Source organism: Tympanuchus pallidicinctus, unplaced genomic scaffold (genome assembly GCF_026119805.1).
Source record: "Tympanuchus pallidicinctus isolate F22 unplaced genomic scaffold, pur_lepc_1.0 scaffold3, whole genome shotgun sequence".
Taxonomy (NCBI): domain Eukaryota; kingdom Metazoa; phylum Chordata; class Aves; order Galliformes; family Phasianidae; genus Tympanuchus; species Tympanuchus pallidicinctus.
The window spans coordinates 92,596,772-92,610,137 of NW_026294747.1; the positions used below are offsets into that span (position 1 = coordinate 92,596,772).

Here is a 13,366-nt window from a genome sequence, read left to right on the forward strand (position 1 = left end):
CTTGTTCTTCCTCTGCTTTTAAGGTTCTTCTTGTAACTTGTGTTCCTGTTTGTTACTCAACCATGTATAATAGTATAGTATAAAAGTATACTGCAAACTACTGCAGAAGCTGGTTTAGCAGGGGGTCCCTTCCAACCCCTACAGTTCTGTGATTCTGTGTAAACACTGCTATACATGGAAGTTCTCCAAACATCTTTACATGTTTTACATAAATATTTACTGGGGAACCCAAAGGATCCCACTACTACCCCTCTTTAACGGGTGTAAAGAAATTCATTCAAGCAGAAAATATCATTTTGATATAGAGCAAAAAGATCATTTTGTGAGGGACAGTACACAAACTGCAGCAACTGTGTCTAATCTTCTAGATAAAGTCCTAGATAAACTAATCCAGTCTGTGCAGATTTTCTTTCACAGATTAATGGCTTCTCAGTAACACAAACTTTTAAGAAAACCTCCCTGCTAGACGACATAGTCGTATACTTACATTTTTTTTCCAAAAATCTCAATATGACTAATTGGAAATGTAGCTCTGATATTATCTAATCATCACTTCCAGATAGAAATCGAGTTTTCAAACATAAGTATGTACAAACTAAGGCTCTCTAATGTTCAAGTGTTAATGAGCTACCAAAATGCAACTTGGTATCACAATGCAAAGTACATACAACATCAAACGGAGCAAATGCAGTTTACCAGTGTTTCAGTTTTTCTATTTTCACAAACTAGAAATGGGTTACTAGGAATGGTTAGCAAGGAACCAAGCCCTTTTCATACAAGCAATCTCATTTTTATTCGGGACTACCACCAGACCTTTACAATTGAGAGGACCAAATGTCAGCTGGGGAAACCCACGTCACTGACAGCCCCACTCCAGTTTGGTGAGAAAGCAATACCCTTAGCTCAGAGACTTTGAAACAACACAGCTCAAGTTCAAAGTTAACACAGCAAATCCTGAATGTATGTGCCACACTTTTAATGATTATTTAAAGTGAGGCCCGGGAGCAGGAAAGAATGAAACAGATCCAAAGGCACAGTCCCTCCCATTTCCACTCTTTGCCAAAATCTTTACCAAGCAACAGTTCACAGTGCTGCAAACACTGATTGAAACAAACAAAAGCTTACTATTCTAATCATTCCAAAAGTACCAGAAGCATCGCATTTTCGTGTTTAAATCCACTGTCTATCTATAAAAATAAGCTCTTCTCAACTTTTAATGATGAGGTTTATACATGTGTAAGGTTGAGGGTAGTTCATCCTTGAAACACTCTATCTCAATTCCTTTCCTTCACCTCAGCAACTTCCTGGCCTCTCATTTCATGCAGTTTTTGGAGGACATATTTGCAAAACTACTTGAGATGCAGACGATATCGATAAAAACATGGTGATTCTTACCATAACAGCTTAAAATGACCTGTTTATTTTTCCCCCTTTAACAAGCACTTACTGGTGAAACGCACTTGCTGCTTGTAAATATTTAAGAGAACAAAAAGACAGTGAATTCCTCTGCTCTAGGGCTCCTGAAAATAACTGCATGAAATACCACTGCAGTTTGCTAGGAACATTATTTTACAGAATACATGTAGCAGATCCCGCTAAAGGCCATAAAGTCTTTAGGTAGCCTCACAGACATACTGTATATCACCAACAATTATTTTTCCATGCATTCAAGTAAAATACATTCACATATGCTAAAGGGGGGTCTTCGTCCATACTGGCAGCTTATAGCGTTTTAGGAAAAAAAGTAGAAGCCTTTTATTCAGTCAAAAACAAACAAACAAACCTAGAGCTATAGCTCTTTATTCAAAGGTAATAAACGGCACTGGATTTCACAGACTGCAAAAAATTATCTTCTGAGCAAAGCCAGGTGGACAAGAACGTATTTGCAGCCTCTATATAATAAACAGTGCTTTTCATACATGAGTCACAAAGCATTTCATCAATATCATAAAAGTCTCCCATTACGCTCTTTGAATATTGTTAGCATAGCCAGACGTAAGTAGCTAAATATAGGTATGAGTAAATTCTAAGCTGATCAGAAGTTATATTTTCTCTTTCCTTTTTTAATTTAACGGGACTACTTTTTGGATCACTTTCCTTACAGACTATGAAGCAGGATCCCCAAAGTAAAAATCGCCAAAATAAGCTAAACTGTTCGTATCCTGAGCTGCATTAAAAGAGGGGCAGCCAGCAGGCAGAGGGGTGCGATCGTCCCCCTTTACTCTGCCCTCATGAGGCTGCATTTGGAGTACCACATCCAGGCCTGGGGCCCTCAGAACAAGAAGGATGTGAAGCTGTTGGAGCAGGTCCAGATGAGGATATCAGATATCAAAGATATCAGAGGGCTGAAGCATCTCCCCTACAAAGAAAGGCTTCCAGGACTTAAAGGGAGCTTATAAGCAGGAGGGGGATTAACTTTTTACATGATGTGCTAGTGATGGGCAAAGAGGTAATGGCTTTAAACTAAAAGAAGAGAGCAAATCTATGTTAGATGTTAGGAAGATATTCTTTAGTCAAAGTGTGGTGAGACACTGGCACAGCTGCCCAGAGAAGCTGTGGATGCCCCATCCCTGAAGGCACACAGGGCCAGGATAGAGGGGGCCCTGGGCAGCCTGAGCTGCTGGGTGGCAGCTCTGCCCATGGCAGGGGGTTTGAACTGGGTGGGCTTTTAGGTCACTTCCAAGCCAAGTCATTCTATGATTCTATAACTCAAAACAGGAATCTCTATCAAGATCACAGAAGTCAGAAGATAAATCAAAAGTGAAGTCCAGATCTCCTGACTTCATTCTCAACCCTGCACTCATATCCCCTTCTTCTGAAGGAGGAATGATGTCAGTCACATGTCAGTCACCTGAAAATTAACCCAGTCATCCATAACCTGGAATCTCTTCTTAATTTTGTACCACAAGAACTTAATAGGAGGTCAATATATAAAATATTTTTAAATGAAAGAAATGGTTTTACATAAAGTTCATTTCCAGCTTCTCATCATAAAATATTTCTCAACAAAAAGAGAAATGCTGAAACTAGTTTAGTTTAAAAAAAAAAAAAAAAAAGTATAAGCTTCAGCAATTTGAAAGATTACTTTTCTTCATTTATACTTAGCAATGTCTTCCTCCTCTTTCTTTGCATCCTTCTAGGATGGAAAACTGAATCTTCCCACTATTCACTGTCTCCAAATGAACATTCAAGTTTTATTACCTTTGCTCTTCTAACTAAAAGCTTCTCAACCCAGAAAGAGACACACTGTAATACAGTGATGCTGTACCTTGGAAGCTAGGACTAACAGGAAAAGCTGGTACACAATGACCAAGACTTGTACTTGTAATATATTTCGTGAAACTTGCAAGGGAACAGAAGTGGCAGTGTGAAGGACATGGTTCCTCTGCATGCAGAAGGGAACTGTCCTGTCCACAATGAGAGGGAAACTACAAGTTAGTAACCACAGGGACAGATGGGGCTTTCCACTGCATTTTATACACCCTGGGCATTTAATTGTTTTTCTTCCTTTGTAATGTATCTCATGCTTCATCTTTATTGATTTTCCAGGTTAAGGATTTTCTATCCCTGTGGATGCCCTCATTGACTACCAAAAATCTTAATCACAGGGTGGCAAATAGCTGAGAGGAATTACAGTCTACCTGGCACTATTCAGAGGGACAGAGCTTGCCAGCAGGTTGGGGCTGGGGGTAGAGAGGCACCCTGAAGTATCACTGATAAGGAACAAAATGAGGGCCACAGACTTAAAAGAGTTGGGTACTGAATCCTGAACAGGACCTCTAATGCCAGTAAAGAAAATAGATAAAATATCTAAGATTTTCACTTATAGTTGGAAGCTCACTGGCCAAAAAATATTTTATGATGGTTGTTTCAGTAGGCTGTCATTTCCTATACACCTGTTTGCAGTTAAGCGCCACTTCATGGTAGATAAACCATTACCAGCTGTAGAGTACCAGTAACTTACACAGTAACTATTAAAGCTGACAATTCAGTGTCTGTTATGTACTGGATTTCCAGCCCTCTTCAGACACAATAGGAAAGTAAGGGATAGAATACCACTACGTCCCAATCTTCATGAAGTTCTTCATACCTATGAATTCAAAAACATGAAAACAGACTTGAAGCTGCACAGATACTCTAAAGTGATTGTTTAACACGACGTGAGAAAAGTAAGCGATGTTTCAGGATCTTCCACTACACAGAAATAATTCCACACCAAAACAGCTTACATTTCAAAGTGTAACTGCACATGTATAACAGTTTGATCTACATTATGAGAAAACAGAAACACATTTAGAGGATTAACATTGGTGGCTGACATGGGTCTAATCAAGGAACGTTTGGACACTGTGTTGAGGGATATGGTTTAGTGAGAACTATTGGTAATAGGTGGATGGTTGGACTGGATAATCCTGTAGGTCTTTTCCAACCTTAGTGATTCTGTGATTCTGTGTAATTCCAGGTTATAGAACTGTCAAAATTCAATTATCTGAAAGCCAAGAAGTCAATACTTAAAAATTCACAAAAATGTATGTTGCCCACCTAAAGAAACATATTATTCTTGTTTTTACAAAAAATGTGTAGGTATATTGCATCATAACAAGCTCAACTCCAAACAGGAATTAAAACCTCCGTCTGAACTTTACCAAGTAGGTATTTTCTTACTTACATAAGAAGTCTTATAACTGGAATACACATTATTTGATAGTAACTTTTAAAAAAATAGAAGCATATAGAGTTTCTGGAGAAAAGTTCAGGCATGCATGGATACAGTCTTTCTTAACACCTCCTCAACACTTAACAAGTGTTTCTAATTTTGAGAATGCTTTTGAAAGAACATTTATTTTGGGTCAATGTTAGGAGTTGTTGTAAGGAAATTTCTTTGAACTTGAAACAAATAACAGGCTTTAAAACCTCAAGCCATTGTCCCTTGAGCTAAAGGAAGATATCTGTTGACTCTAGGGTAAGAAATAAATATTGTTCTTCCAGCAAGCTGAAATCAGCCTGCTGAGAACAACACACACTGCATTAGCACACAAAATGTGTTTGATCCTAATGTTCTTGAAAGTAAGGTCAGAAGTTTGCCACAATTAGGCCTAAGTCCTACCTACGAATCAAACAAACATACATACAGACACACACAGATGCACTTACATTTAAACTAATAGCTTACTGTACCAGAGTGAAGAATGTACATTTGCCAGCTCTAGAAAGCACAAGAGTGCTGTAGAAGATCAGTGTTATTTTTCTTCAGGCTGTATTCTTTTGAAACACCTTAGAATGGAGATCCTGTATTTCTGCAGAAACTTTGCTGCCCATGAAGAAGATGAAGTTAACAGGCAAGGGTTTAGCAAGGGCAAAACAATAATAACCAACCTGACTTGTTTTGATAACAAAATGACTGGTCATTTACAGCAGTCTAGGAAAGATGTTTGGTGTTCACACTCATAATATTCACAGAATCACAGCATGGTTTTGACTGGCACTGACCTTAAAGCCCATGTGATTTTAACTTCCCCTGCCATAGGCAGGGCTGCCATCCACCAGATCAGCTGCCCAAGGTCCCATCCAACTTGGCCTTGAAAGCCTCTGGGGATTATGCACCCACAGCTTCTCCAGGTAGCTTGTGCCAGTGCCTCACCACACTCTAAGTAACAGATTTCTGCCTAATATATAATAGAAACCTGTTTTGTTTTGTTTTTCTTGGTTTTTTTTTTTCAGTTTAAAGCCATTATCCCTTTTCCAGTCACTACATTTGCTGACAGAGCTGCTCTCCAGCTTTCCTGCAGGCGCCCTGTAGTTACTGGAAGACTGCAACGAGGTCTCCCCTGAACTTGCCCTTCTCCAGTCTGAACAAGCCCACCTCCTTCAGCCTTTCTTTGCAGGAGAGATGCTCCAGCCTCTGATAGTATTTGTGGCTTCCTCTGGAACCACTCTATCAGCTCTGTGTCCTTGTGTTGGAGGCCCTAGAGCTGAAGGCAGAACTCTAGGTAGGTTCTCATAAGAGCATTCTGGTATTTAAGTTAGGATATTACAGTCTGGAAAAAAAGATGTGGACAAACCAATTGGTTAATGGTGATGCCCTGTCCGCCAGAAACAGGTGGAGTACCACAAGGGTCTGCTGCTGGAGACCTGTCGTGTTTAACAACTTTATCAGCAACAGAAGAGGGGACAAAGAACGCTTTTGACACACCTGCAGACAACAAAGGAATGGAGATGCAGCTGGCAGGGCGCACTGCGCACTCCAAGAAAGGCTCCAAATCATCATGCATGTTTGCTGCTGAGTGATGTGCGCCACTGAGCATCAAACATGGCATGAAAATTTTCCACATGGAAATTGAGAAAATATCCAAGGCAATACAAAGAGGGCTTGCCAAGGAGATGCAACAGTGATGGCTCAAGGCCCAATCAAAGAAATTCTGCACAAAGTCAGAGCAAGAACTCTCTGTTTTGAGTAACAAAAATGCATGCGGAAATAAAAAATCATTTTCAGCCTAGAAGGTGTTTCTGAAACATCTAAGAATCACAAGTTTCATAGATTGTCTGAATATTTTCCAAAATATTTTCCTTGCCTCTGGAAAGCAAATGTGTAAACCCAAATGCCAGAGGACCAACCCATGCTTTGTGAAGCATCGAGCTTCAAGAGGCTGCTGCCTCTTCCTAACGTGATTATGTATTGTCATACTTCATCAGTTCTTCACTACAACAGTTTTCCTGCCTTCATGGAAACAGAAGCTGTTCACTACAACTGCAAGGGGAGTTCAGCATTACTGGAAAAAGACCGAGAAACAGCTGGTCTCTTGGATGCAAAAAAATTAGGGTTTCCCCTTGCTCAGCTGCCCAAAACATTCAGTCAACATAATTAAGCAAACACCAAGTGTGCAGTGACTGCTGGAAATGCAAACACAGCACTGAAGACATACCACAATTACCACCATTTTGTTTCATTCATTTGCATGTTGAAGCCATTTCAATACTCCGTATTTACATTTAAATAATTCTACCTTAATATTACTTGTTGTTTGCAGAACCCAGATTTTAAGCGATGCAAAGGACATAAAAATTTAGCAAATTCTCAGAAAGCAGCACGAACAGAAATCACTTGGAATTAAATTGCGTAACAGTAGAAAAACCCTGAAAAAGTCCTGCTTTACCATTAAACTTTTGAACTCAAGTCTGTCAAATTCCTTTGCTGATAAATACAATTATTTTTGGCCCAGTGATAAAAGTTTGCATTTCATCGGGATTAATGAACACGGAGAAATTATAAAAATAGAATCATCAAGCGCATTAATGGAGCACCTGACACCTCATTATTTTACAGTAAAGGAGAACAGCTGCAAAGTTGTTTGAGGTAAACATAGAAGTCAACTGCAAAAGAATTATATTATTTAGTCTAATTCTGCATTGCAACATTTCCTTGATCACTGCTTTAGTCATTGGAGGGAAGATGTGTAAAAGAATGTGTGTTAAGAGATACATGAACCATGGACACGAGGACTTCTCTAGAATCCACATTTTTTCCCGCTTCACTCTGCTGCTGTAAAATAAAGCATCTGCAAACACACAAGAATTACTCTAAGTAGACAGCTGGCGAGTCTGGAACATCAGTAGTTCTTAGCAGAAGATAATGTTGTGCATAGTACTTAGGAAGAGAAGTGCAAACATTTTAATTAACATTGAATTTTTAAACTTCACGACATCACACAGAGGTGTCGCTACAGTGAAGGGAATAATTAAAGCAGCTTTGTGCTATGGCTTTCTTGTTTAGAGGCTGATTCAGGGATTTCTTTGCAAGAAACAGGCATGCTGTCAGTAATATTGATGTGCACAAGACATTTAAACTCAAGATTCCAGTGTTTAGAACTAGTGAGTTTGGGAAATAAAATGGAAAAAGGAGAAGTGTTATCTCACACCTGAAGAACTGATGATCTTTCTGTTCCTGTTCTGTTCCTCCATGACACATAAATGACATGCATGCTGTTCACCTCATTTTTGTTAGACAGGACCTTACAAACGAGCTGACCTTCCTCATTCCCTTCGTCAAGAGAAACATGCTATCACAGCTTCTCATAATACTACCATATATCCTTTTTGCTGAAATGCTTGTCTTCAAGTGTAAATCAGCGCGAATCAACTTTTCTCAAGTGTGAATCAATGTGAATCAGCAATGGGCTGCACTTCACATCTGGAGCCTTCCTTGCATTTATTTAAATAAAAAAAAAAAAAAGGTAAAAATGAGGGCTTGAAGATTCCTCTCTGCATATTTTCTTATCAAACAACAACTCTGAGAAAACCAAGTGTGTCAGAAATTAGTACAGTAAGTAAAATAGTCAATTGCTTTTTGTTTTTAATAGTTCACTGAAATTGAGAGAGGAAGAAATCACATTCAAATATTCCATTACTCTACTCTCTTTGACTTCCAAACTATCTCTGACCAACTGACCTGCGTGCATAATGCAATTAGATGCTATAGAAATAAATAAAATAGATTTAAATCTATTATATTAAATAAATATGAGAGCTATGGCATATAAGAGCTATGGTAGAGTCCTTCAGCTACTCAGCAGACTATCTTTGAGCTCAGTACCTCTAAGGAATCGAATACTTCTACATTTACTTGATCTATTTAATTGAACATGACACTTTTTGCAGTGTAGATAGTTTTGCTGTCTTGAAAAGGGAAAATCTATCCTTCTTGGTTATTTTTTTTTTTTTTTAACATTTCCAAGGGACAAACCTTGCTTTTCAACATTTGTGTCTTCCATAGATGTCAGAAATGTATTTCCTTAAATGTCCTCAAGCAGGAATGACTCTTATTTCCGTATTTACCATTGATGAATAGATAGCTAAAACAATGTAGTGACAAAGACACTAGTACAGACTGAACATGGAACTACTCTAGGGGCTTGCAAAGAAAGCAGCAAATGTACAACAACGTTGCAAATCTACATCGAGTGTTTTAAAACTCCAGGACAATGGCAAAATAGGAGGATCAACACTATTAGATACTTTTTTTCAGCGAATATTAATGCATAGCATGTCTAAGCTCCTTTCTACATTTTATTCTCTAACAAATGAAGGCACTGCAAATCTCACAATAGCAGCAGCTTGTAGGTCCTGCTGCACATCATCTGCTGCAGCTAATATAGCCTCTTCATATTAGTTGTTAATACAGCAACTCAAAATGCAAGGTGACAGTATTCATTTTAAACCATAAAACACGCATAGAAAGTTGTAACACTGATTAAAGCAGACAGACTAGTTCAACTACTCAGTTCTACCTCTGTATACACAGAACTGATATTACTGAATCAAAAAGTACTAATGTAACAACTCCATTTACATTCCATTCAGGCAACAATAACAACTAGGTGAAAAAAACACACCTGGTGCCTGCTGGACAACCTACAAGATAAGCATATGGCGTTGGAACCATCTGTGAAGAAATACCTGTAGTAAGGCAGAAGCTACAGCCCAGAAGTTTTGCAGATGGATACGGAATTCTGAGGATGGCCCCACACCCCAGCAAAGAGCTTGTTCTGACTCCTTGGCTCCCTGTGCATGCCTGACACCACACCAGAGAGAACAGCAAGAGACCACTTTTAATTTGACATGCGAGTGTTGAATCTATGACTGTAGTTGGATTGCTTACACTTCAAAATCTCACGAAAAGAATTTATCACTAATCTCACCAACAAATATCATAAGCAGACCTTCACAACTACCCAAGAGTTCAGCTGTTTTATACAAAGATAGCCTACAGATGCCTGAAACCTGACATTCTTCAGGGGAAAAAGTATCATTTATTTTTTTTACCAGCAATGTAACGAGAAAGATCTTTTGTAAAAATGTTCCTATTGCCATACCATTTCCCCACTCACAGTTCTTGCTGGAACTGGATAAACTCATGGTTCCAGTACAATACGTCTCTATACAGTTCATAGTCATGTGAAATCCACGGAATATCCTTCTCTCTTCATTGTGCTTGACAATTCAAAGATTCATTACATTCACACACTATGAAAGCAGTTTTTCCCATACCCTTAGCCCAACTCAGGAGTATTTAAACTACAAGTAATACCAAACTGATGTCACTTCCCCTTCTGATACTTCTCTGTTTTTTCCCACTGCACCAACTCTCTTCCGCTTTTCTCAGGCAGCTAGAAATGACAGATAAGAGAATGCAAAGAAATGAAGCGTGAACGTAAGAGGAAATCTAATTGGTTCAAGACTCTCTACTGTTTTTAATTTTGTACAGTCATTTACAGCTGTCTAAAGAGTGTGAAACACTGGCACCCAAGCAAGTGAGTAGGCAATTAAGATCTTGTATTCCACATTCATTCTGCGCAGATGTGAACCACTGAATATGGTACAACAGCAAGATGCCGAGCTCCCTAGCTTTAAAGCAATACATTCTTACATTCTGACTGCCAAGGACAACACTGTTTTTCCCTGACATGTCTCAGTCCTGAAAGATGCTGAGTCCTATGACCCCATTGCAAAGTCAGGCATGCACATACTATCGTTATCTGCATCAGAGAAGGACAGGGCAAGCGAAGCCTAATGAACAGGTAAGCCAATCTCAATATTACTCAAGAAGTCCACTGCTCAGCCAAACATTTTATGTTTTGACCACACAACTGGAAACCCTTTAAACAACAGGATCAGGAAGACAGCTTAAAGTTCTGCATTAATAAAACTAAAAGCAAGTTGAGGCAATTAAAAGTTAGTTCAGAAGCTAATGTTGCCTGAAATACCTAATGCCTGCAAATCTGGTAATAAAACACAGAACTTCTTACTTCACAGACTGAAGTTTGACCCTCTTCATACTTCCTACCAACTGATCGCCACACTGTAATGAACTGAATGGTGGTTTTGCTTTAAAGAGGAGCCGAAATATTTTCATTCACACAGCAGCAGAAAGACAGAGACTGGAATCAGCAAGTGGACACTGAGTTACCCCCTGGATTTCAGTAAAGGTCAGTGTAAAAGGGGGGAATGGAGAATGCAATGAATGTGCAAAAACAACATAACTGCAATAACACAGCTTTTATGAATGCTCAAATAACATTAAACTGTATTTGAAATAGCAAAGTAAAAATCCTAAATCTGTGTTTAAAATATTCCCATTTTAATTTGCTTTTCAACTAGATAGCAGTACATTCTATTGATGTTTTTAAGAATAAAATTAAAACATAAAAGAACAGAACTCCTGTTTGTTTATTCATCCTCAAACCATGATTATGTAAAGCATTAATGCATCTTAGGACTTTGAACAAAACAAGAAAGTATCTTTTTATTCAAGCAGCTTGTGTCGATTAAAAAATTAAAGGAACTTGTATTGTTTAGAGGAAAGAAAAGCCCAAAGTCTACAGATAAAATAATGCAGTAGTACTGTGGCTCTCAAATTAATTGCATTAACTGTAACCCTCTAAACACAAAATCACAAAAAAGTCTTTTACGAGCAAATATTTCTTCTGTCTTAATTATTAAAATAAAGGGTACCGACTGGACCATCCTCACAAACTGTCAGGCATAGGGTTTGTTTGTTTGCCTTTGACAACAACACATCCCAAAATATACAGTATATTTCAATTTGTTATGCCCTGAGTCTTCTGCCAAGCTGGATATGAACTGTAAACACGAAGAACATGTTAAGCCTATTCAAGCCCACAGACACTCACACACACACACACACACACACACACACACACACACAAAAATTAAAAAAAAAAATAAAAAAAATCAAGTTTTGCACAGTAAACTGCTATAATTTCCTGATGTAGGTCAAAACTCAGCAGGAAATCACATTGTCTATTTTTATCTCAGTTCACTGGAAGTGCTTTACCTTTCTGTTTTCTTGATAAGCACAGCCCTGAAGATTTGTTCCTGGGGAGTTTTCTCTTTTTCATCAGTTGGCTGCACGAAGGGGTGGACAGCAGCCAAGACGAAGCCCTGCTGGTATAATTCTTGCAGCTGAGCTGGAAGATCACGCAAAGAGGAAAGCTTGATTGCAGATGATCCTGGTAGCTCGGCTGGAAACAAAAAGAAATTGGTCAATAATCTTACACCAGACTATCATGTTTTTTAAAATCCAGGCTCTTCAGAGTTAATTCAGAGTTAAGCAAGCTTCACAATAATCTACAATATGAACACAGAACCTTTTCCTGAAGTCCATTTTGTATTTCATATTTTAAGCACACTGTTCTGGTGAAGAACTTCTATCGCTTAAGAGACTGGTGTGGTTAAAAAACCAAATTCCCTACGTGGTCTGGGAGGGAAAGGGGATAATTAATGAAGGCTGTCCATATCAAATTGAAATGCAACGAACTAAAGTAGACATCTACACAAAAGTTGTATTGTTTTACTTGTAGATCACTGACAAAACACTGCTGAGACCGAGTATCTACCAATACATCCAAAGAGTATTTTGTAGGTATACTGATAACAATACTAAGAGCAATTAATACCCATAGTGATAAGAAATCTTTTCAGAACAGACAGTAAACACAGAATCTCAGGGTTTAAACCAGTATTTATTAGAGATGATAATGAGTCCTATGCATGAAAATAATCCATGCCCAATGTGTTTGATGTGGAGTGTTATGCCTTCCTATGAAGCAACAGATAATGCTGACTGCTGTCAGAGATTCAATGTATAAACAGGCAGCTAGTACAGCAATTCCCTGCATCTTCTTGGAGTCTTGTGGGTTTCCAGAGAAAATCCCATAAATCACTTAAATCAGTCTTTCACTGTCTTTTTCTCTAAATTAGACAAACTTCACATACTCTGAAATCTTCTCTGAAAAGCTATCTTTCCTTCCTGGCCTTTGCCTTTTCGTTTCCATCTCTGTTGGGAGCTACTTATTATTTCATTTCTAACTATGCTGGAGCACAGTGTATGGTGAGGTGCTGAACAGCTTCCCCTCCCACTGGGATGGATGTCACAAGAAGCACAACAGAGGTTCCCAGCACCTTGCAAGCTTGGGCTTTCCTTTAAAAAAATTTACCAGAGAATGGTTTGTATGAAAGACATCAGTGATGTAAAATAAGGTTTCATTGTTCCGCTTTTTTCATCACATTCTGTAGCTACCCGTTATGAATAATGAAAGAGGTCATAAAAGACTAATAAATATTCAAAACTTATAATACAGGGAAATAATTCAAAGTATAACAGAATGGCTGTACTTTGTACGCCTTTTCTTCATTTAAGACCACGTTCCAAAGGAGGATAACAGAACGCTTTCACCAAGGACTGTAAGACACAGAACTTCAATTTTTGCAAAACAAGAAATGGAGGCAATGTGTGTGCTGACAGACAATATGGTTCTACCTTCTATAACAGCATAAAAATCACGAGAGA

The 13,366-nt window shown here is 38.5% G+C and overlaps 1 protein-coding gene across 2 annotated transcripts in view; it reads right to left on the minus strand.

The window, feature by feature from the left end:
• RFTN1 (raftlin, lipid raft linker 1) overlaps positions 1–13,366 on the minus strand; it is a 95,661-nt gene that overhangs the window by 45,369 nt on the left and 36,926 nt on the right. For both annotated transcript variants that reach the window (XM_052695612.1, XM_052695613.1), the window contains exon 3: positions 11,852–12,038. In XM_052695612.1, coding sequence (XP_052551572.1) covers positions 11,852–12,038 — 187 coding nt within the window. The remainder of the gene's footprint in view (positions 1–11,851; positions 12,039–13,366) is intronic.